At 28.0% G+C, this 20483-nt stretch overlaps 1 protein-coding gene across 1 annotated transcript in view; it reads left to right on the top strand.

Moving 5' to 3' along the window:
- LOC145180677 (uncharacterized) overlaps positions 1 to 20194 on the top strand; it is an 83942-nt gene extending 63748 nt beyond the window's left edge. The window contains exons 23-42 of the mRNA XM_090082091.1: positions 5187 to 5281; positions 5980 to 6027; positions 8135 to 8173; positions 8619 to 8648; positions 10221 to 10307; positions 10391 to 10523; positions 10915 to 10985; positions 12968 to 13081; positions 13647 to 13711; positions 13963 to 14161; positions 15939 to 15983; positions 16526 to 16564; positions 16656 to 17132; positions 17596 to 17634; positions 17814 to 18305; positions 18596 to 18625; positions 18754 to 18834; positions 19133 to 19162; positions 19283 to 19783; positions 20022 to 20194. Of these exons, the coding sequence (XP_089938217.1) occupies positions 5187 to 5281; positions 5980 to 6027; positions 8135 to 8173; positions 8619 to 8648; positions 10221 to 10307; positions 10391 to 10523; positions 10915 to 10985; positions 12968 to 13081; positions 13647 to 13711; positions 13963 to 14161; positions 15939 to 15983; positions 16526 to 16564; positions 16656 to 17132; positions 17596 to 17634; positions 17814 to 18305; positions 18596 to 18625; positions 18754 to 18834; positions 19133 to 19162; positions 19283 to 19783; positions 20022 to 20026 (2620 nt within the window). The 3' untranslated portion in view covers positions 20027 to 20194. The remainder of the gene's footprint in view (positions 1 to 5186; positions 5282 to 5979; positions 6028 to 8134; positions 8174 to 8618; positions 8649 to 10220; positions 10308 to 10390; positions 10524 to 10914; positions 10986 to 12967; positions 13082 to 13646; positions 13712 to 13962; positions 14162 to 15938; positions 15984 to 16525; positions 16565 to 16655; positions 17133 to 17595; positions 17635 to 17813; positions 18306 to 18595; positions 18626 to 18753; positions 18835 to 19132; positions 19163 to 19282; positions 19784 to 20021) is intronic.
- The last annotated feature ends 289 nt before the right edge of the window (positions 20195 to 20483 follow it).

Here is a 20483-nt window from a genome sequence, read left to right as displayed (position 1 = left end):
ATTACATTTGAAAAGTCAGCTATGGTGTTAAAGCTAGACTTTACATCGAACGATTCGCCACAATTTTGGGCTTTTTCTGGTATGGGAACAGACATATATCCATCAAAATCAGCATTAGTTATATACACACCTATGTCGTGTAAGTTAGATTTTGTAATGTAAATTATCAAAACATGCCAACTGTATTTTAAAGTTATCAGTTTCTAGAGTAACAAGAATAAAACCCTGCGGTAGCTACAAGTATGGCTGCTTAAAATCCTGATAAAACAACAGGCTAAAAAAATAGATTATTTATAGATAGATATTTTGCTGAGTTGTTTTAAAATAGTTTTTCTAAATTTATTTACATATTTTTTTGTCATTTAACGCTTAAACGAAAAAAATATTTACGCGCTTACTCAATCTAGGTTTACAGTTTGCTCACAAGCAAAATGCGTTTATTGCTTTTAATCACACGCTTATTACTTCATTTCAGTATGTTTTTACCAGAATGAATAAAATTACAACTTTAACACTACAGTTTAAGAAATCTAAGAAATTAGAAAAACTAGCACTCGGAGTAAAAGGTAACGCTTTGAATATTAAAAAGGATGAAAGGTTTCATGAAAAAGTTTTGTTTAAAATTAAAAAGTGCTTTTTTTTGTTCTTAAGTTTAAATTCAACTTTTTTTCGTTTGTTTGCTTTTTATGTGTTTATCTTTTTTCGTAATCATACTGATTGCACGACTTGATTCACGGTTCATGACAAAAATAATTTTAACGCAAATTGACAAAAATAATTTTAACTAAAAAACTTTTAACAATTACAGAATTGCTTTTTATTTTGGACTGTTTTTCTCCGAAATAAAAGATTCAGCAAAAAGTTTTCTTATCTTGATTTATTAAAAAGTCCTGACATAGTATTTGAATTTATTGTAAATTATCGGAAAAAGGATGACCATATATAAAATGTGGAGTTTCGTAATTTGTTTCAAAACATTTTGAAAATACCATTGATTAGTTCCCTATTCCTAAACACCCCTTTACAGACCCCTGATGCATCTAAATTTTTTCTTAAGAACATTCTTGTAAAAAAACCCGAAATATTGTACAACTTAAGTTTTCTAATAGCAGGAAGAAGTTTTTGAAAGGAAATAACCTATTAAGTTCTATTTAAAATAAATGCATAATCTGTTAGTTATTCTATCAATATATCTATAAGTAACTCTACATTTCAGAATTGACTTAACATAGACTAGATTTAAGGTCTGTCTCTTGTATTTACACTTTTTTTTACTGATTATCAAATTCATAACGAATTTGATCATCTGCAGGAAGTGTGAAAACACACTTTTTCCATGTTTATAGAAGAAGAGAAGCTTTTATAATTATTGTTGGATACGCATTGAAAAATTGCCATTTAGGCCTTTATAGAAAACATGGCTCGGATCAATCGTTGGCTCTGACTTAATTAGTAACAAAGCAATAAAAAGAATTGCCATTCCCGTTAAACAATTATTTACCAAACCTATCATAAGATCTAACACAGAGGAAATAAAATTTCAATTTTCAATGTGGATTACCAAGAACTACATATAAAAAAATTAATAAAAAAAAAGCGATGAAAAAATAATTAATATTTCCTCTGATGGGTTGTTTGCATCATTCAAAAATTGTAATTGTTCAACTTGTTTTAAGTTTTTCGGTCTTTTTATCATTGCAAGTTTGCAAACCAAACATTTTTTTCACTGAGTTTATTTTGAAAATGAGTTTCTTTTTTGACAAATGAAAAAACGCAGTTTAGATAGATGGTTCCTTGTCTCCGCAGCTGAAGTAAAAATGTTAGCAAATCAGTGCATTCATCTAAGTTTAAATTTTTGCATCGAATTAAACTTTTGAAGCTAAAAATGATTATGATAGACAACTTTTAACAATTTTTTTTCAATAAGGCGCATTAGCTTTATCACATTTGAACACAAATTCTACTTGTCATTTAAATTGAATGGGTTTAAAAATAGTTTATAGTATTTAGACACAAAAAATAAGTTCCATTAAAAAAATTATCTCTGATTCCTTCCGTTATCTGATTTCAACATTTTAAGATATTGCGCACAAGTGCCTATAGACATTTCTCTAATTCGATTGCGCAACTAATTTCTCAGCTTGAAAAAGAGGCCAGTAAGGACAAAAATGTAAACAGATTAAAACTCTTTCTCGAAGTGATCTGTTTCAAGATACCTTATTATATGGTCAAATTTTATATATCTTAAACTTGGTGCTATACCAATTTGGCCAAATTTAGATCAACTTAAACATAATATGCCAAAATGCTTTAAAGAGACATATCCTCAAACGAAAGTTATTATTGACTGTACTGAGTTGCTTTGTCAAAGATCTTCCAGCCTAACGATTCAAAGAAGTCTGTTTTCACATAATAAGCATCACGTAACCTATAAAGGATTAGTTGGAATTGCTCCTTCTGGTGCAGTAACATTTGTTAGTGAACTATTTGTTGGCTCTATTTCTGATATTGAAATAGTTAAGCAATCAGGACTTTTGCAAAAAGAGCTATGGGAGAGTGGTGATTCTATAATGGCTGATAGGGGTTTTTTAATTAATGATCTGCTTAAGCCTTTAGGTGTAACACTGAATATTCCAGCCTTTTTAAATGGGAGAGATCAGCTATCATATGAAGAGGTTATAGAAAGTCAAACAATAGCAGCTTTAAGAATTCATGTAGAATGTGCCATACAACGAATTAAGAAAAATAAACAAATACGAAATGAAATACCTCTTGTTTTATATGGATCAATTAATCAAATTTGGACTGTAAGCTGTTTATTGTGTAACTTTATGGATCCTCTTATAAAACAGTAAAAATGTAAGATATGTAATATTTATTACTGAGAAACATAGAATGATAAAATATATTTTTTATAAAAATCGCTTAACTTATCGATAACATCTAAAAAATAAAATTCATCAAAATCAACATTTACAATAATAATTCCTTTATAAACATAAACTATGAACAAACAATGAGTTAGTCCAGATAAACCCAGGGCCATTTGGACTTGTGTATAATAGCCAAATAAGTGATCCTTCTTTAGAAATAATTCTCCTGTAGGTAATGAACCAATATAAAATGTTTCTTCCTTAACTAAATCATTAGGATTTTCATTTCTTTTTGTGTAAGGACACTTAATTTCAATTAAACATGGCTTTGAATAAATTAAAACAAGTCCATCTGGACTTGCACCTAGCCAAGGGATGCATGGTTGAACTAATAACCCAGTCTCAAGTATTTTGATATTTTGGTTTAATCGATAAAGCATTACATTTTAAAATTTTTCTTTTGCAATGTCTTCATTAATATTACCGTGATTTAGCATTTCTTTAACATTGTTGGATTTTTTAATGTCTTCTGTAAGTTGTTTTATCAAAAATTCAAAGTTACTTTTCCTAATATAAATCTTATGTGCATTTGATGATGTTATTCTATATTTTCTCTCCTTAGACCATTGTGCACATTGCCTTTGTTTTACAGTTTTTTTTTTGTAATGATATACTTTCTTCTTGTGAGACAATTATTTTTTTCATAAACTCCATTTCTTTTGGGGAATAATTCCATGTATCAGGTATATCTAAAAATTTACTAGGTAAGGTAAGGTTAGAAGTTATAACAGATTCGCATTCAACATTTTGACATAAGTGTGATAAAACAATAAAATTTCGTTCAACTGGTAAAAGTTGATATGAAAGTGGGGATCCTAAACACTGCATGCCAAATTTTGTGATTTCTGAATCAATGAGAATTTTATTTGGTATAATATGAGCATAGCCAATATTTGGATTAATTTTTTTAAAATTATTCTGTAGCTTCATTACAGCATTTAAGTTGTCTATAAAATTGAAGTTACATCTTGCCTCATATACTGTTGGGTTAATCCCTTTTTATAAAGTTAGCATGAAGTACGTTTTTCATTACAGGATATATTTTTTTCTGTTTCTCACCAGGCACTCCCCATTTTCTTAAAGTACTTGTGCAAGCGATTTCAGAAGGAACAACTTTAAAAGAATTTAATGAGTAATCTGCCAACTCTAACAGTAAACCCATAATGTGATTGCAATAACCACTTAACCCAGCTGGGCAACTGCAAGAAGCCTTATCAACTTGACTATTTTTGCGATTTATGTATATTTGCATTTTACGAATCATTTTTTTCATACTTGCTCGACAGGTACATTTTGCAATGAAGTGTTTGAGTGTTCGTGTTGTAAATAAGCTGTCTGTAGAAATGTAACGTTCTTGCTTAAATTTCAGTCCTCTTTCTAACGTTTTTTTATAGTTTTTCTTTTTAATTTACCGCATTTGTTCATATGATTATCAATTTCACGTCTGGTGAACACTGGGAGAAACTCAAGAGATTTTCCCCAGCACATATCTTCTTTTAACGATACATCTTTTTTTGAATTTAATTCTATCTTCAGATCTCTATTTATATCATCTAATATTAGATTTTGAATTTTTTTATCTTTAAAGCAGTCACTATTAAATCCATTCATTTTTTATTGGACAAGTAATTTATTAAGAATTATCCTTTAAATTGTTTGCAGCTATTTTGTTTACATTTTTGTCCTTACTGGCCTCTTTTTCAAGCTGAGAAATTAGTTGCGCAATCGAATTAGAGAAATGTCTATTCTTTACGAAAAACAAAACGCTTATAGCGAAATCGCACAACATTCTCTCATGTCCTAACTATTTCTATGCTAACTTCACACTTTCTCCTTTTCTGCTACCTTTGCTTTGATTTGCCCTGAATATATGTAATAAAGCAACCTCTGTGCCTTTTTTCCTATTATTGACGACACTTAATCAAGAGTTGACCATATATCTAATAAAGAATTACTCTATAGATAATCTATGCAGACACCATTCTATTAAAGTCAGTAAATATGTTAAAATATCAAATGCAGATGTTGACACCAGTGTTAACTAAAGACAAAAAACCTGCAGAACATTGTAGTTTTAAAGTAAAGGTAAAGATTTAATGCAAATGTAAAAAGTACTTGCGGGAATTTTTTTTTGTCACTTAAATGAAGGCATCAGAATCTTAAGTATGGCAAATATATAAATGTAATTATCTCTTGTGCTTCAAAGTGCTTTTACAGATTTTTTTAAATTCAACTTTTTTTTGTTTATCTTAGAACTTTGTGCCTGCTCAGTGGAATGAAGTTTTTTTACTTTGTGTCAATACTGATATGTATTCAAGGACTAAAAACTAAAAGAAGAAGTCTGAAAGGTATTCCACTAGCTATTTTTATAATAAATTACTAGGAAAAAGATTAATGTTGCAGCTGCTTACTTTTTGCAGTAACAACCATCCACAAAACCATGCATTAAAATAATTTCAACTAAATGGTTCTTCAATTGCGATCTACATATACACACACACACACACACACACACACACACACACACACACACACACACACACACACACACACACACTAACACACACACACACACACACACACACACACACACACACACACACACACACACACACACACACACACACACACACAAATATATATAGCAGTAAAAGAAGTTATTGATTTTAGTTCAAAGTTTGCTGTTCCTATGACTTTTGTTAGTAATGAAGTTTAGATATTCAAGGTGCTTTCATGTTGTTTCCTACTGCTTTCAAAGATGTTTTGTTTTCTAAGGATTCACTATTGAGCCTGTAACCTAATAATTTAACAATGTGCAGTATGTTTTTACTCTTGGTTTTATGTTATCTTCTATGCAATTATTTGAAACTGATGGAATTATCTTCATATTTAAAGCTAGCTTTTTCTAAAACTCTTTTCTTGGAGTAGAATTGCATGATAAAATCTTTCTGCAACTTATTTAAACAGCTTCATAATTATCTATATATTAATTAAATTTGTCTTTAACTCACTTCTTAATGTATTTTTTAATACAATTTTTTTTTAGAAAAGAATAAGCAGCCAGATTTGACCACTGTTATTGATGAGCCATTTGGTAAATATTATTGTTCAAAATTTATAAAAGTGCTTTTTTTATTCTTGTCTTAACAATTTACTCTTTGTAAAAGAGTTTTCAATGCTAATTTATGATTAATTTGAATACCTAATAAAGAAATACTTCAGCTCCTACAAGCTTTTTATGCAGGTTTTAGGTTAAAAATCAGGTAAAAGCAAACATACAGTAGCATGCAAATGTCTATTAACAGCTAGATTCTTTGAGTTTTGTCATAACTTTTTTGTCTTTTCACTGAAAATAAAACTTGTAACAATTGTAACATGGTGTAATTAACTAAAAAAAAAGTTAACTTGTAGCAGAAGGAAGAAAATATTATTACTTTTTTAATTCGATTGTGCAAAAGTTTATAAAAAAAAAAAAAAAAAAAAATCAAAAAAAAAAATCTTATTTCTTCAAATTTTTTTATCACAGCACATCAGTATGGAACATGGCCAGTCTAAAAATTGGTTTTGGACAAGCCATGTTGCAGGATAACATTCTTGGTTCTATCTAAATATGCATTCTGATCCGTTATACCTTTGATACTATGATGAGGACAAATAAAATTCCACCTGAAAGATCTCTAAACCATTATATTGTCACAACCAAGTTTAACTATTGGCATTTGATACTTAGGAGCAAATTTTTCACCACTGCTACTGAATTTACAAAACTTTGATTTGTCACTGAATAAGAATTTGACCATTTTTTTGAAGTCCAATCCAAATGATCTTTTACAAGTTTCATTTTACAGTCTTTTTATCTCTTAACAACTATGCTAATTGTTGATTAATCCACTTCGGAAGGCTCAGAAATTTGTTTATCTTCTTGTCTGTAACACATTTTATCTAAATTTTTTTTTTGTGTGACAATTCCTTAGACTTTCCTGTTACTTCTTAAAAAATGATGATGAAAAAGCTCAAAAGGTTTTGCTGCTTATAAACCTTTGCATGCATCTGTATTATGTAATCATTTAAATTTAATAATATTAAATAGATGAAGAATAAAATATGTTTTCTTGAATTTGTTTCTTAACTAAACCTAATAAAAATTACTTTCCTTTTCATAAATGTTTTAAAAAAGAGAAAGAATAATTGCACTGAACGATTAAATAGCCAAGGCAAAGTTAGTCTTAAAGCTAAAAATGCATGTAGAAGATTCAAAAATTTAGTTTCTTATTGTGCAAAGATGACCTCAGTCAAAACTGCAGTATGTGCCTTTTTCATGTTTTAGAAACTGATAAGATCCTGGGTTTTATTTAGGAGAGTCAGTCAACTCCTCAGTTTTATGTGGTAAAACTGATATAATATAAGGATATGATTTTAACAAAAGAAATTTTGCTTATTGGCTCAGACACTAAATGTATTAATAAATATAAATAAGTGCTCAGTCTGCTTTGAGATTGACACCTTTCTGTAGTTGCAAAGAGAAAGGTATAAGATTAAAAATAGAAACTTGACAAAGTTGCACAAAGCTGCTCAAGATGCTAAAAAAAAAAATAAATGAAAAAGTTGCTGAGAAGATAGTTTGAAAGCTAGAAAAAATGGCTGTGGCAGATTTTAAAAAATAAAGTCTGATAAAAATAAAAACTTTATTAGTCATTAACAAGAACAAGTATGAGAGATTAAAAATAGTAAGTGGCAACAGATCAATTTTAATTCAGAAAGTGTAGCATTGTAAATTGCTTTTCCCCGGAGCTCATTGGCTCTAAACTGAACATTAAATGGCTCATATATGAAAAGGGTTGAGGTAGTTTTGTAATACCAGTGTCAGTAATTATTATCCAATCAATTGAATTAGTTTGTGAGGAGTGTCAATATTTTTTTCTCTATTTGTTTTATTTTAAACTTCATTTGTATTATTCTTATTGTTTTCATGTAAAATTCTTTTTAAAGCTATTTTTTATTTATTTGGAAATACGCCTTGTGTAAATGTTACTTTATTTCTTCCATACCTCAGAATGTTGTAATGTACCAGAAAACATGCTTTCTTTTTTAAAACATTAAAATAGACAATTCCAAATCATTAAGAATGAAATGGTTTTACAGTATTTATAAAAGCTTTTCTTAAATAATGTTTTTACTTTTTTTTTTTTTTTATCTTTTAGAAAAGACCAAAAGCATTGAGGAAATCAACTTAGAACATGGTGATTATTTTTTTTGTCTTTATTTAGGTAGATAAACAGAGCTGAATGAAAATTTAATTTTATTGTTCTAAACTTACCTAGTTTTCAAAGTAAAGTTAGATATTTCAGTATGCATTGATTTTTTATGAGGAGCTTCTTATAAGAAAAATCATGTAATCTATTTCCTAATAAATTCAAAAAGTTTTAGAGAAACACATCTTCGTTTGCTAGAATTACAAATCACAACCTTTTGATATTAGTTTCATACCGAAAAAGAATTGCTGCCATGAAGCTTCAATTTTTTAACTTGTAGACTGCTTTCATTTTAATGGATCAAATGCATTTTCTTTATCTTTTTTTTATTTGATGTTTCTGTTTTTTTAAAAAATTTTTTGATGGTTTAATTGATGATGGTAATTTGATTAATGTAGTTACATTTTGTTTCTATTTTGCAATATATTTTTAGGAAGGTTCAGTGATGTAAAGGTGCCAGAAGGTAAATAGTATCTTTTTATAAGTATATTTTATGTGACATTTCTCTTAATATTCAGTCATATTTTTTTGGCTTAAGTAAAAAAAAGCAAAATTTTTTATCATTTTATTAAAACTTGTAATGTTACACTTATTAAAAATCAGCCATTTATCAAGTGTAAAACTGATCAGCATTTGGATTATGCCTTAAAAAGTAGAAGCGCTTTGGAACTGGAATCATGTCTATGTTAACAGACAAGAGTTTGTTTGAGTGAAAGTATTGCAATACAGCTTTGGGGACCTTTCTATTTACTTCATTTTTTAAAAGGGTTTTTCATTAACTAAGAAAAAATAAATATTCTTCAGAAACAAAATGGTTTATAAAGTTTACATTTTACAATCAAATTGAAATAAAAATTAGCACTTTTTACCCAATATGCAAAATAAAGATTATGCATATACTATGTAAGTCCAGATCTGCTATTATCTATGACCCTTATAGCTTATAATGTACTTTTGCTTTGCAAACAAAATGCCAAGTTTTTAGATCATATGTCTGTTTTGCACAAAATTAGATAAAAAGTTTTGAGGTTATTATTTTTTAAAAAAAATTTCTTGAAAAATGACTGGTTCTCCATTTATCCAATTTCCTGATGGAAGAGCATGATTTTTTTAAAATGTCTAAATGCACTTCTTTCATCATTGTTTTGTCTATTTTAACAATATCACCAGTATTACTATTATTCAAATAACCCCACACCATGAATGCTTCCTTTATGTTTTACATTTTGGCATAACACATTGTTTTATCATCTGTTCACCAACTTTTCATTAAGCAATTATTCTTCTCTTCAAAACAAAAATTTAGAACTTTGACTTATAGTTCAAAGAACATATTTCCAGTCATCAACATTTTTTATGTTGTTTTGCACACTGTAGTCTTCTTTTCCTATTTTGGGGCAGGAGTGTAGTTTCCTTGCAGCTATTCTACCACCAAGCCCTGCTTCCATCAATTGTCCAGCATTAAGATTTACTCATCCAATGAAAAAAACAACAATAGCCTATTTCATTCTACATAGTTATGAAAAGATCCTTAGTCATAATTTCTTCTTTCAGAAAAATGGGACCTACAACATTCCATAAAAAAAACCTTTAACAAAGATATTTCTTCCTCCATGTTTTATGGTCTTTCTTACATATAATGGTTAAAAGCTTGACTTTTGGGAAGTCTAACAAATTTTCATAAAAAACTTGGCTTCATCATTAAACAAAATATTTTACCACATTTTAAATCCTATGCCCCCATCCCAACTTAAATGGTCTCTAGCAAAATGCTTTTTCTTAACAATGAAACTTTACAAGGTGAAAAACTTTTAAAACATTGTTCAACTATTTATCTTTGTATTGTCCATCATAAGACAACAGCTCCAGAAACCAAGAATAAGAAAAGTTCCCAAGTAGATACAATATCTGTGACAACAGGGAAAAGATTCTGTGTAAACCAGTATATACCTGTTTTAAAACCTAACCTGGAGATGATGTTGCAAAATTTTGAATTGCTTTTTTATATAATAATCATGTAGGATTTTATATTTAGGAAACAAAAGAGGATTGGTGTCTTTATGGAAGGACAACGAGGGAAAACCACGTGTGCCATATGTTATAAAAACTGGAGCCAAACATAGTATGTGATGATGAAAATAGTAGTAATGTAAATAATGATGCAAATATGGCAATATTTTTTTTATACTTATTTTGATTTTTTAGACTACACAACAGTTATCAAAGAATCTATTCGTGCTATGAATTCTTATATGTCTCCATGTGGGCGTGATGTATGGGTTGAAAAAAATGAAAATGATACTTCATATGTTGAATTTAACACTACATTAGATAATGGGTTACCTTTTTTTTATGTGATAAATTGAAGTTTTTAAGGAGAAAATAGTTCCATACAAAAACATTTGATTAATATTATTACAAAAACATTTTGTTTTATATTAAATGTTTCACAGTAAAAATTGCATAGAAATACTATATAAAATTGCATAGAAATACTATATAAAATTGCATAGAAATACTATATAAAATTGCATAGAAATACTATATAAAATTGCATAGAAATACTATATAAAATTGCATAGAAATACTATATAAAATTGCATAGAAATACTATATAAAATTGCATAGAAATACTATATAAAATGTTTCAACTACATAGTTATACCTAGGATTAAATTTTTGTATGATGTGCAATAAAGTTATAATTTTGTTATTTATTTCATAATTAGTTGCTGGAGCTATGTTGGGAGGGTGGGAGGTCGCCAGATAATTGCCATAGGGGAAGGATGCAACACTAAAGGTGATTAAAAAGTCATTTTTTAATTTACAATTATAAAAGAGTATAGTAAATTTAAAATCATACAAATAATGTGTCTTTCCAACTTTTTACTGAGTTCAGTAAATCTTTTTTTATTTTTTAAAACTGGTAGAATGGAGTAAAACTAAAATCATATAAATAGCAACTTTTTAAATTTAATTTTAATAATTTTGTTACTAAAGCTAGTTTTAAAAAATTTCTAATACAGATTAAAAATATATATATAACTGACACCAGCTTGAAGACTCGAGGTATATTGCTCAGTACTTTTATGAAGGACTTGATTTATTTGATTATTTGTAATTTAAATATGAAACAAAGTATTTTCTAAAAAATATTAAGACCAAAAAATCAACTTAAAATGTGATAAAGTTATAAAAACAGGAAAGCATGTAAAGTCATCTTGAATCATCTTATTAGCTGACGTAATTTTGCACCTATTTGCATTTGTTTACTTTAAAAATGCTAGTTGAGTTTAACAAATCTGTTTTGCATGTGGAACACAATTAAAAGATATGGTTCTGGGAATCAAAAGAACAAAAAGAGTCTTTCATACTGTAAATGTTCTTTTTAAAGATAATACAAGCTAACTAAACTTCAACTCCCTAGTATTGAATTCTTACTCCTTTTTCTTCTGACTCCTTATCTTGTTAGTTTTGAAATTACCTGGAACTTTCATGTAATTTTTCATATAATTGCTTTTGCTAACTAATTTCTGAATAGAACTATCTAATTAAAACTAAGAAATTGCAGGTTTTTATTATTTTTATTTTTTTAATTAATTTATTTTTTTATTATTTTATTTTTCATCAAAATATAGGATTTAAATTAGAGGGGTTTAAAAATAACGCAATATCAATAAAAAATAAAAATAATTCATAATTAAAAAATGCTCCTCTTTGCTATACAATGTATTAGTAATATAAAGCTGTAATAATATAAGTAGTATAATGCTATACTATGTATTAGTTATATAAAGTTTGGAATTCCACTTTCTTCTGTCACATATATTAGTAATATAAAGTAATATTTATATAAGTAATATAAAGGTTGGAATTCCACTTTCTTCTGTCACATTGTAAATTTAACCACTTCTTTGCTTTCTTTGCCATCTTCAATATCTCCTATCAAAATATTACTTTTACTCTTTCAAAAGTAAAATCAAATCATTTGACATCCTTTTGAACTTTAAACTTGCAGTGAAATGTTGGGCTAAAATTTATAGTTTATTTTATCTGTAATAATTAGGGAAATAATGTGAATAATTAAAACCAAATTATTTAAAAATGCTGATTGAAACCCAACTTATTAGAGATATCATAGATGCTTGATATATCATGTTTTTTTACATTAGGGGCAGAAGATTTGTCACTTTTAAAATTCTCATAAATCTGAAAAAAAAAAAATTTTTTTACAGATTATAACAGCTCTTTTATTTATTTCTGTCTTTATTAATTGTTATTCTAAAATTCCCCATCTTCAAAAATAGAAACCCTCTAAAGTTTCATAAATTTTAAATGTACATTTCTTTAAAAAAAGTTCTAAAGTACTCCTGGGTGCAATATTTTTTAACGGATTTTCAGAGTACCTCTTAAACAATGTTCAAACTGATTCCTTCTTGCTATTTCTATATTACTAAAACTGGAGTTTTGATTGCCACTTAGTTTACTAGTGCTAACCCATTTCTTTGTATCTCCACTATTTCAATATTTTCATATCATTTTAAGTCAATTCAGATTGAAACAGAATGTTTAAAAATGATTTTGCATGTGAAGTTTTATGTGTTTTTAAAAAGTATTTTTAAAGTTTTCTTTTTATGATCAGAAAATTTACTAAAAATAAACAGATGGAATATATTTATAAAAGCTTTTTTTTTTTCTTCATTCTAGAAAGTTGTAACTAGACATCTAAGTTCGACGTTAACTTTTACTTGTTGTTTTCTAAAAATTTTTTTTTTTATTTAGGAACCATTCTGCATGAAATGCTTCATGCCTTGGGTTTCTTACATGAGCAACAGCGCTGTGATCGCGACAGTTACATTGAAATTGTGAAGTCAAATATTAAGAATTCTACAGATGGTATGGTTTTGAAACTTAAACTTACAAAAATTTTTTGCTCCTCGTATATTTTATATACATACAGCAGCAGCCAAAGTTATTGTAATATAGTTAGCCAAGTACTTATATTCACTTTGTTCTTGGCAACTGTGAAATTTGCTAAAAGAAATTTATGAATAATGGTTTAGTTTTATTATTATTATTTTTTTATTATTTTTTTTTTTCAAAAAAAAAAAAACTTAAAAGAGGTGGGTGAATGCTTCAGGACTATTTATCAGGTCTAAAATTTATTGATTGATTTCCTTAATTATGTTTCCCAAAACTCATCTTCATTGGACATTAAAATGAAATTTTTTGGAATCATTATTTTTGCTGTCTTGATCTGAAGGCAGTATGATCAATGTCCTGTGAAAATTGATAGAATTGGTGGAAATAATGGATTTTTTTTAATAACTCATAATAACTACTTTTATTATTACAAAGTACCAATTTGTTTATTCATTGTGTTTTTGCTAATAATATTTCTAACCTTACATTAGAAAAGTTCATTTGAGTGCATTCTAAACATTTATTATTTAACATGTAGCTGCTTATGACGCACTTGCACAATTTGATTGCGTGTATTCTATAACACAGACACATTATTCTTCAGTAAGAATTTTATATTAAAGATTTTTTTTTTTAATGTTTTTCTATTGGTAAAAAAAAAAGCAAAAGTAAAAAACTTCTTTTTTGCAAAATTGTAATATGAGGTACTTTTGTTAAAAAAATGATAAATGAATAATGAAAATTTGTTAGGACTTTATTATTTACTGTTGATATTTAAGTTATATTTAAGTTTTAAAAATATGCATTAAAAAATACCTTTATAAGTTAAAACTTTTTTCAAAAATGTTTTTTAGTCATATGATATATTCTCAATAATGCACTATGATTTGTGGGCTATATCACAAAAAAGCAAACGCACTGCAAACACAAAAACAATAAAATTGAAGCCAGAATTTATGAACTTGACAAAAGATATGGAAGAGTTAATTGGTAGAATAGGCAGGATGAGTGACACAGATAAGCAAGAGGTTAATATATTGTATGGGTGCATTGGTATGTAAATGCTATGAATATTTATTTATTTTTTTTTTTCATTTCTTTCATTAGAGAATAGTGCAGGCTAAATTGGGCCCCTTTTTTTGTGTTTTTATGTTGCAAGTTTATGTAAGTTATTTCAAACAATAATTGTTGTAAATTTTAACAAGATTAATCGAAAAATGATGCAAATGGGTTACAACCGATTAATAAAAACTTTTTTTTGATTGATATAAACATTTTTACATTTCCATGATCTAAGGCAATGTGTTCTCTAAGTATAAAAATGTATTAAAAGAAATTAATATTGTTAAAAGCATCTCATTTAGCAGTGTTTATAGTTCACGAAATTATGAAAGGTCATAGAGAAACTTTAATGACTTCATCAAATTTTATTGTTGATTGACTGTTAAAAGATATTTCACAGAAGAATAGTTGTTTGTAGCAACAACTTAATAACTTACATTTAAGAGAGATTCCACTGACCTCTATGAACCAAAACTTTATTATTCTAAGTAGCTTACAAGATTGGTCATGAAAAGCATTGCACTGAGAAAAAGTTTTATTTATCAGAAACCTCTGTAAACTAAGTTGAACTTTATATATTTTCAAAGGTTTAACACCTTGGTTGTCAATACATTGAAGATTGATTAGAAATGTAAACAAGAGGAATTAAGAGAACTACAACTGCTGGAAAAGATCCAAATTATGTGCAATTAGTCAACAGAACTTCAAAGTTATCTCTTCCAAGATTAAGCATGATTTGAATAAGACTGCTGTTAAAGTGACAATAAGCTAGTACTCCTAAAAGAGTGCTACTTCTAAAGAAAAAGCATTTAAAAATTGGTTACTGTTTGCAAAGAATTGTGTCAATTGGTATTTGTAAAATTGGCTCAATATGTTGTAGTCTGACAAAAGCAAGTTCTCCATTTTGGTTCTCCAGGAAATGTGTTAATATGTCCAATTTTTTGCAACAAGTAGCTTAGAAGCCTCAGTAAATGTTGTGTAAAGATAAATACTTGCGACTCTTTCTCATGCTATAGATTTGGGCCTACATTATGAATTAAAAGAATTATTGATTAATACCTCTACATAGATATTCTTAAAAATACCATGCTTCCAGTTTTTTTAAAATAGTTATTTATGAAAAGCAATCACACTAAGCAACACTGTGAAAAATTGGACTTAGATTATGGACTGCCTATATACCAGAACTTAATACTATAAAAAAATCTATAAACTGATGTTTGAAAACCACCAAAACAAAAATCATAAAAAGAAAGATCATAAAGACAATTAAAAATGAACCCATCACAACAATTTAGTTGTAGGAGGTTGTGTAACTGTCTTGGCATGGTAAACCATCTGAAGGTTTGCATGACTTGTAGCGACTTAATGTAGCATTCTTATTCAGCTGTTATTAAAAATAAAGGATAATGTTCTAAATACTAACATTTCCATTTATTGCAAGTTTCATTTTTTGATAGCATCATTCGCTATTGTTAATTTTGCTACTTTTATTTTGCTCTATAGCTTAAAACAAGGCACCAATTTTTTCTTGCCTTCTTCTTTAGAAGTCAAGACAAAAACTGTTTCCTTTCACGCTTGGTTTTTTTTTAAGTTTTCATTGTTCCAACTTTAAACTTTTAAATCTTTTTAACTTTATTTCTTTCTATGAGATTTTTTTTTTTTAATCCATTGTAGTAAATTGTTGATTAAAATCGTATGGTGACTACTAGGAATATTTTGTATGAGCTCAATTTATACAATCTGCTGTTTCAACCTTATATTTTAGCTCCTACATGTGTTGTTTCTTGTAATGGTTCAAATACTTGTGCTTGTAAGTTTTTATTTTCTCAGCAATGAAACTTTTTCATTATCCCTGTTAAAGTGATTGAACTTGTACATTGTTTGCTAAAAAGTTTTTTCATGAATTTTTGTAAAAGAAATCTTAAGTTGTACAGAAGTTAAATTTTTTAGTTTTCACCAATTCATTGAAAAAATTCAAGATTAAACTGTAAACAATATTATTGCTCATATCTGATTGTTTATATCTGATTGAAATATTGTGGTGACTGCTTGTTTATAACACTTTTTATAACAAAATGTATCGTTGTAATAGTCATAATTAAAGATCTCCATTTTCTTAATTTGATTAGTAATTAAATAATTGCCTCAAAGAAAAAAATATTTAGGTATTTTTTTATTTGCACTTTTTTTTTTTGTTAAGCTTCTTTATTAAAAATTTGTTCATTAAAAGTTTACATTCTCTTTTGCATTTTACCTCTTTTTCAAATTCATCATTTAATTTTAATGAAATCTTGGTAGTATTTATTACAAACTAAATCTTGTTGACATAGTTGTAAATAAACTTTCATTTAGCACTTCCACCAACTCCAAATGATAAAATGCTAGCTGAAGGTACCTTTAAATGAATTTTATCATGTTTGTTTGTTTTTTTACTATTTTTTCTGAATATTGAAGTTTTAATATGGTACTATAATTTTTCCAGCAAGAATCATTAAGGAAGCAGGCTATCTATATCCTGGCAAAATGATTGCAAGTATAAAAAAGCTTGAAAAAGAATTCAGTGTTTATCTAAAAATTCGTCCAAATAGTTTTGCTAAAAAATTGCACAATGTCATTCATTTAACTGTTGGGTCTAATAAAACTAATAGTGGCACAGAGATTCTAGGAGTTTGGTTTTCTGATGCTGGTGATGGAAGTTTGAAAATCACTCTACCAGCAAAAGGGAAATATTTTAATGTTGACCCTGTTCCTCTAAGAGAATGGTGTACAATTGATATTCGACAAGAACTAGTAAAATGGGATTACATTTATACTATTAGAATTAATGCAGAAACTGTTTATTCTGGAAAAAATGTGAAGCCTCAAACTTTTGAAAATGTACAAGTTTATGGTTCAAATCCTTGGGATCTGGTGCAAGATGCATACATATCAAACATGTTGGTTAGAAATGGAAAAAGAGGTATCAGTTAAATGTCTATTGTTAAGTCATAAAACCGAGTGTGCTTTTTTAAATTACTTGCTGAGAGAAATTCATTTGGTTGTAATCTTTTAAACCTTTAGTTATGTAAAAGTTAGTCACAGGCAACTCTTTTGAACTTGCTCAACTCAAGTTTTAAATATAAAGGATAAGTTTTTTAGAAAAAGGATATAACTTTGATATTATCTGCTTAAAATATAAAAAGCTAAGAGTTGTTTAAGTGGCTTCATCTGGAAAACCTTTGATTCCTTACAGTTTCCATTTAATGACCACAAAACATCATTTCAGTTTTTTATTCATTAATACAAATACAGTTTATTTGTTTCTATGTGTTTCATTTGTTTGTTTTCACATTGCAAACAAATTTTAATTGAGTTCATCTAAACACTTGGTATTGTAATAACTTTATAAAACATGTATAAATTTTATTCTTTGCTGTATTTAGATACACCAACTTCAATTGATCTTACCATTAATCCAGTAGGTAAATATATTTAATCAGATATTCAGTCAAGATTTAGGCTTATTGTTAACAGAGTATGTTATTAACACTGAATGGTTATTTCTTTTTTTAAGTTAAATTTATTTAAAAAAAGAGTTCTCTTAGTTCTCTTTTAAGGAACTCAAAACTACAATGATATACATAGTTTTTTTTTATTTTAGATTATGTTGGTTTGCTATCAGAAAAAGTGCTGTGCGAGAACGAGATTTTCGCAACAATGGCTGTTTTAGAAAAAGAATATGTTGTATCCTTCAAACTAAGACCTCTTTCATACTCCCGAGAATGGGAAAGTGTTCTCCATTTAAGTAAGGGTCAAAATGTGGGTGAATGTGGTGACCGAAATCCTGCTGTTTTTTTTCATAAAGATGGTTCTGGTAAACTTTATATCTCTTCTGCCATTAATGGAAATTGTAATTCATATTTTATTACAAAAAACCCCCTTCCTCTCAACATATGGTCGAGCATTAAAATATCACAGCAATTAACCAATGGTGTCTATATGTATAGAGTTGATATTAATAATGAAAATGTATATAAGATAGAAAATAGAGATGCAAGAAGTTATAAAGATTTGAAAGTTTACATTTCGGATCCCTGGTATACTGCACATGACGGTGACATAAAAGAATTATTGATTTACAATGGAAAAGAAGGTTGTTTGCTTTTAACTAGCTTTGCTGAAATAAGTTTCTCTGTAAACCTTTTCTTATTATTTTGAAGTTAAAATGGTCTTTATGCAATAATTGCCGATTTTAAATACTGGAAATAAGGGGGAGGGTGGGAGTGTTTGTGCTGTTAATTTGTGTAGAAAGTTAAGGAAATCATTCAACTCTCAAAAAATACTTTTGTTGTATCATTTAATACTTCTAATTTTGGGTGAAAGTAAATAGTTTTGCAAACATAAAAGTAAAAACTGTAAATTTTTTTTGCTTATTCTTAACAGGTGCCTTGAGATTTTCAACACACCCTAAAGGTAATGGCCATCTAAATAAACTGCATTTAAAATCCTTATAAAAAACTTAAGTTTTTTTTATTCAGATGTCTATGAACATAATGGAGTCGGTATCATGCTATTTTAAATAACTTTTTAACCTTTTTTAGATAAAAATTACATTGCGGATTTCTGGTCTGCTGCACATGACGATGACATAAAAGAATCATTGGTTTTTAATAAGACCAGAGGTTGTGTTTTGTTAGTTTCTCGTAATTTTTTTTTTTTTGTTTTGTTTTTGTTTTGTTTTTGTTTTTGAAATTAAATTAATACTAATAGAATAATTGCCTATTTTAAATATTAGAAGGAGAGGGGATGGTATAGTTGTATATGCTAATTATTTATGTACAAGGAAGTTAAGAAAATCATCCAACACCCAAAGAATATTTTTGTTGTGCCAAAAAACAGCTACTAAATTTGAGGGTGAAAGAAAATATATTTGATTGTATAAAAATACTTATTTAATTTTTTTGTGATAATTCTCAACAGGTGTCTTCGATGCTGCAACTCAACCTAGAGGTATGACTACATAAATAACTACATTAAAAACCCTTATTTAAACTGAAAATTTTCCATTAAGATGTCTATAAACACTAACTAGTCGGTATTTCATATAAAATAAGTTCCTACCTATATTAGATAAATTTAACGATGCAACTAAACGAAAGTTAAAAGCAAACGGTCTGGTTGCAACTTTGAGCGTCTTAAATCCGACTTTTTCATTGTCCTTCAAACTGAAGCCAACTTCCTATTCAAAAGGAAAACACAGTGTTTTTCACCTTTTGCAAGATCAATATTTCGTTCAAGGAGCTAATAAGAGAGTTGCAGCTTGGTTTCATGAGGATGGATCTGGAAAACTGGTATTTACCGCTGGATTTGTCGACGCTGAGCAAAACATAACGGAGTACGTCACAAAGAATCCTCTCCCTTTAAAAACATGGTCATCTATCAAAATATCTCGAAGCGAAGCATCATCTAAAAACAAGAAATCCTATGTTTACAGCATTTATTTAAACAATAAAGCTGTTTTTACCGCCCCCATGGATACTGCCGAAGGTTTTGAGTTCGTGAGAGTGTTTTTTAGTGATCCGTGGAATATGGCTCAAGCTGGCTCCGTAAAAGATATACAAATATCCAACGGTAAAATCGTAAAAATATTTATATAAAGCTTTGTGTTCTTATTTTGTATTTGAATTTTGACTTTATATCTTCTGCATTTTTTAACGATTACTAGAGAGTTCTCATCTCGCATTTATAGTCTCTGTTGTATGTTTCTATCCAATAATAATCAGCATAGTATGTTTTTACTACGAAAAAAAGATCTTAACGTTTATTCTTTTATGAAAATCATCCTTTAAAATAAACTTTTTTTATTTAGATTAACGGGGTGTGATCGTTGTGTGTTTGTGTAAATCACAAGCTTACGAAACTTAACCTTCAGTTGTAATGTGGTAAAAAGATTCGAAACATTTTTAAAAGACCTTCGAGATGAATATCATTATTAATAATAATAGTATTATTCAAAGAAACGAAATATATTTAAATTACTTTTAACGATAAATTGTTGTTTATCCATTCATGCGCAAATATTTCAACTTTGTAACATAATGTATATTATTTCCCAGAAGGTAGAGAAATATCCAATTCTACCTTTTTTTGCAATTTTGCGAAAACTAAGTTACTTGTTCTATTTTTTAAAATAATTTATCATCTAGATAATGTTACTTTTTAGGTCCATATATACACATAATGACTCAGTTTTCCAACTTCAATTATGTTACGGTTCCCAAATTTGGGCTTTAAAATTCACGTTTTTTTAAAGAGCAAAGTATGCGCGGTT

This window comes from Hydra viridissima, unplaced genomic scaffold (assembly GCF_058129835.1).
Source record: "Hydra viridissima isolate aposymbiotic clone 2 unplaced genomic scaffold, HvirCarnegie_v1 scaffold_3, whole genome shotgun sequence".
NCBI lineage: Eukaryota > Metazoa > Cnidaria > Hydrozoa > Anthoathecata > Hydridae > Hydra > Hydra viridissima.
Note: the sequence above shows the minus strand (reverse complement) of the source record. Positions and strands in the feature narration are given on the sequence as shown.